Consider the following 3,488-nt stretch of genomic DNA (forward strand, 5'->3'; position numbering starts at 1 on the left):
GAGGGGGCGTGGCCAAGCGGTGCCCGCAGAGGGTGGTGGAGGGGGTGGAGGGGGCGTGGTGCGGCGGAGGGGGCGTGGCCGCGCGGCGGAGGGGGCGTGGCTGAGCAGTGCCCGCAGGCGGTGGTGGAGGCGGTGGATAACCTGCTGCGGCCCGAGGCGCTGGAGTCGTGGCGCGACATGAACAGCTCGGAGCAGGCGCACACGGCCACCATGCTGCTCGACGTGCTCGAGGAGGGCGCCTTCCTCCTGGCCGACAACGTCAAGGAGCCTGCCCGCTTCCTCGCCGCCCGCCAGAACCTCGGTGCGCCCCCCACCCCCACCCCGGGCGTCCCCGCCGGCGTGGGGGCACCCCTTGGGTCCCCAGGGGGGACAGGGAGGTCCTGTGGGTCCCGGTGGGGACATCACCTGGAGTGCCCTGGCAGCGCCAGGAGATACCGACGGGAAACTTCACCCGGATGCCTGGGTCCTTTTGGGGAGGGGGGTGGCAGGCGTCTGGGTCCTTGAGGAGACAGAGCCCCGGACGCCTGGGTCCCCGTGGGGACATCACTTGGGATGCTCAGGGCAGCCACCTGAGGGAGACTCCACCCGGATGCCTGGGTCCCTGGGCAAGGGAGGACTCCAGGGGGGACATTGCCTCRTTGCTCAGTGGCATCCCAGCCAGGCAGACCCTACCTGGGTGCCCGGGAAAAGGGGAGGGGGTGCTCAGATATCTGGGCCCCCAGGGACCCTCACCCGAACCCCCAAGGGAGCCACAATAGATGCGCGAGGAGCACAGGCGTGCGAGGCGATGGGTGTGCGTGCGGGGCGGGGGGAAATGCGGCTCGGCGAGGGCACACGCGTGCGTGTGAGAACCCGCGTGTGTGAGGCCACGCGCGTGCTCTTTCCCAGTGCTCGAGGTGACGGTGCTCAACACAGAGGGGCAGGTCCAGGAGCTGGTTTTCCCTCAGGAATTYGGGGGCGAGAGCTTCATCCAGCTCTCGGCCAATACCCTCAAGCAGAACAGCCGAAATGGTGAGGAGCCGGGAGCGGGTCCAGGGGGTCTGGGAGGGACTTGGGGGTCCAGGGCAGAGCTGGAGGGAGTGCCTGAGAGGGTCTTGAGGGTCCTGGGGGGTCTCAGGTGCTCTAATAGAGTCCTGAGAGATTTCAGAGGTCCCAGCAGAAGTTTTAGGAGGTTTTCAGAGGTCTTGTGGGGGTTGGAGGAATCTCAGAGGTTCCTGAAGAGGCTCCTGGGGGGTCTGAGAAAGGAGATTTGGGGGTTTGAAGGTCCTGGGAAGGTCTGGGGAGATCTCAGGAGCTTGGGGGGAATCTCAGAGGTCCCAGAGAAGGTCTGAGTTGAGCTGGGGAGGGGATTTGGGGGAATCGGAGGGATCCCAGGGAGATCTGGGAGTGCTGAGGGGATCTCAGGTGTCCCAGGAGGCTCCAGGGAGATTCTGGAGGGGATTAGGGGAGACCTTGGAGATCCCAGAAGGATCCTAGGGGAGGTCGGGGGAGGGGTTGAAGAGATCGTGGGGGGTCTCCAGCAAATCTCAGGGATCCCAGATGGGTCTGGGAAGATCTCAGGGAGATTTGGCAGGGAACTTGGTGATCCCAGGGAGCTTTGAGGGTCTTGTGGAGACCTCAGGGATACTTTGGGGGACTCTCAAGGGTCCGTGGAGGGAGGTCACGGAGGTTTGGGAGGTTCTCAGGGTGTTTAGGAGATCTGATGGCTCCGGGCCCKCAGGGGTGGTCAAGGTGGTCTTCATCCTGTACAACAACCTGGGACTGTTCCTGACGACGGAGAACGCGACGGTGCGGCTGGGGGGGGACGTGGGCGCCCGCAGCCCCTCGCTCGTCGTCAACTCCCAAGTCATCGCCGCCTCTATCAACAAGGAGTCCAGCAGGGTCTTCCTYATGGACCCCGTGGTCTTCACCCTGCCCCACCTCGAGGTGAGACCCCCCTCCCGGCGCCCCCCCCAGACCCTCGGGGGACCTCCTGGGACCCCTCACCCAGCCCCTGGGAGCCACCCCAGGTCCCTGAGACCCCCAAGACCTCCAGACAACCCTGGAGACTCCTTGAGACCCACAGTCTATCCCCTGGGACCCCCACTTGGGCCCTGGGAACCCCCTGGGACTCCCCCAATCCATCCCCTGGGACTCCCACCTGGCCCCTACGACTCCCCTCAGGGATCCCCACCCAGCTCCTGGGACTCATCCCCAGCTCTGGGACCCCCCTGGAGCCCCCAGCTGGCCCCTGAGACCCCCTCAGAGATCCCCAGACAGTCCTGGAGCCCCCCCAACACCTGGGGAACCCCAGCACCCTCAGTTCTCCCAGTGCTCCCAGTCCCCAGACTCCCACTCCCTCAGATCCCCCAGGACCCCTCAGCATGCCCAGTTGCCCCAGTTACCCCAGCGCTGACCCAGTTGCCCGCAGGCCAAGAACCACTTCAACGCCAACTGCTCGTTCTGGAACTACTCGGAGCGCTCCATGACGGGGCACTGGTCGACGCAGGGCTGCCGCCTGCTCGACACCAACGCCACGCACACCTCCTGCGCCTGCAGCCACCTCACCAACTTCGCCGTGCTGATGGCCCACCGCGAGAGCGTGAGYGGGGAGGGCACGGGGACGGGGACGCTGGGCCGGCGGCGCGGGCGCAGGCCTCTGAGACCCGCCGCCCGCGCAGTACCAGGGTCGGCTGAACGAGCTGCTGCTGTCGGTCATCTCCTGGGTGGGCATCGTGGTGGCCCTGGTGTGCCTGGGCATCTGCATCTCCACCTTCTGCTGCCTGCGCGGGCTGCCCTCCGACCGCACCACCATCCACAAGAACCTCTGCATCAGCCTCTTCCTCGCCGAGCTCGTCTTCCTCGTCGGCATCGACAAGACGCAGTACCAGGTCGGGCCCCTGCCGCACCCCGGGGACCCCGCCGATCCCTCCCCCGGGACACCCCAGAGATCCCTCAGGCCCCCCCCATGGCATCCAAGGGACCCTTCTACACCCGCATGGCACCTTGGGACCCYCCCAGATACCTCAGAGGCCACCAGAGACCCTCAGAGACCTCTCAGGAACCCCCTGTGGCACCCAAGGGACCCCCTTACGTTGCCCCATGGCACCTTGGGCACTGCAGAGGCCACCAGAGATCCCTCATGACCCTCTGTGGCACCCAAAGGACCGCTTTGCACCCCCATGGCATGTTGGGACCCCCCCAGGCACCTCCGAGACCACCAGAGCCCCCTCAGGACCCCCAGTGGCACCCAAGGGACCCCCTTACATTGCCCCATGGCACCTTGGAACCCCCCAGGCACCTCAGAGGCCACCAGAGACCTCTCAGAACCCCCCCGCATAGCACCCAAGGGACCCCTCTGCACCCYCATGGCACCTTGGGACCCCCCCAGACAGCTCAGAGGCCATCAGAGCCCCCTCAGGACGCCCTGTGGCACCCAAGGGACCCTCCTATGTTGCCCCATGGCAACTCAGGTCCCCCTAGACCCTCCTGGGGTCCCTTGTGCCCCC

General features: G+C 66.4%; 1 protein-coding gene across 1 annotated transcript in view; it reads left to right on the top strand.

The window, feature by feature from the left end:
- The window catches only part of LOC146585308 (adhesion G protein-coupled receptor L1-like), a gene marked incomplete at its 3' end in the record, with an annotated part of 14,038 nt that overhangs the window by 6,129 nt on the left and 4,421 nt on the right, over positions 1–3,488 (top strand). Inside the window, exons 4-8 of the mRNA XM_085323194.1 lie at positions 118–301; positions 889–1,011; positions 1,721–1,926; positions 2,411–2,581; positions 2,661–2,870. Of these exons, the coding sequence (XP_085179320.1) occupies positions 118–301; positions 889–1,011; positions 1,721–1,926; positions 2,411–2,581; positions 2,661–2,870 (894 nt within the window). The remainder of the gene's footprint in view (positions 1–117; positions 302–888; positions 1,012–1,720; positions 1,927–2,410; positions 2,582–2,660; positions 2,871–3,488) is intronic.

This window comes from Rhea americana, unplaced genomic scaffold (assembly GCF_003343005.1).
Source record: "Rhea americana isolate MKP2758 unplaced genomic scaffold, rheAme1 scaffold_821, whole genome shotgun sequence".
Lineage (NCBI taxonomy): Eukaryota > Metazoa > Chordata > Aves > Rheiformes > Rheidae > Rhea > Rhea americana.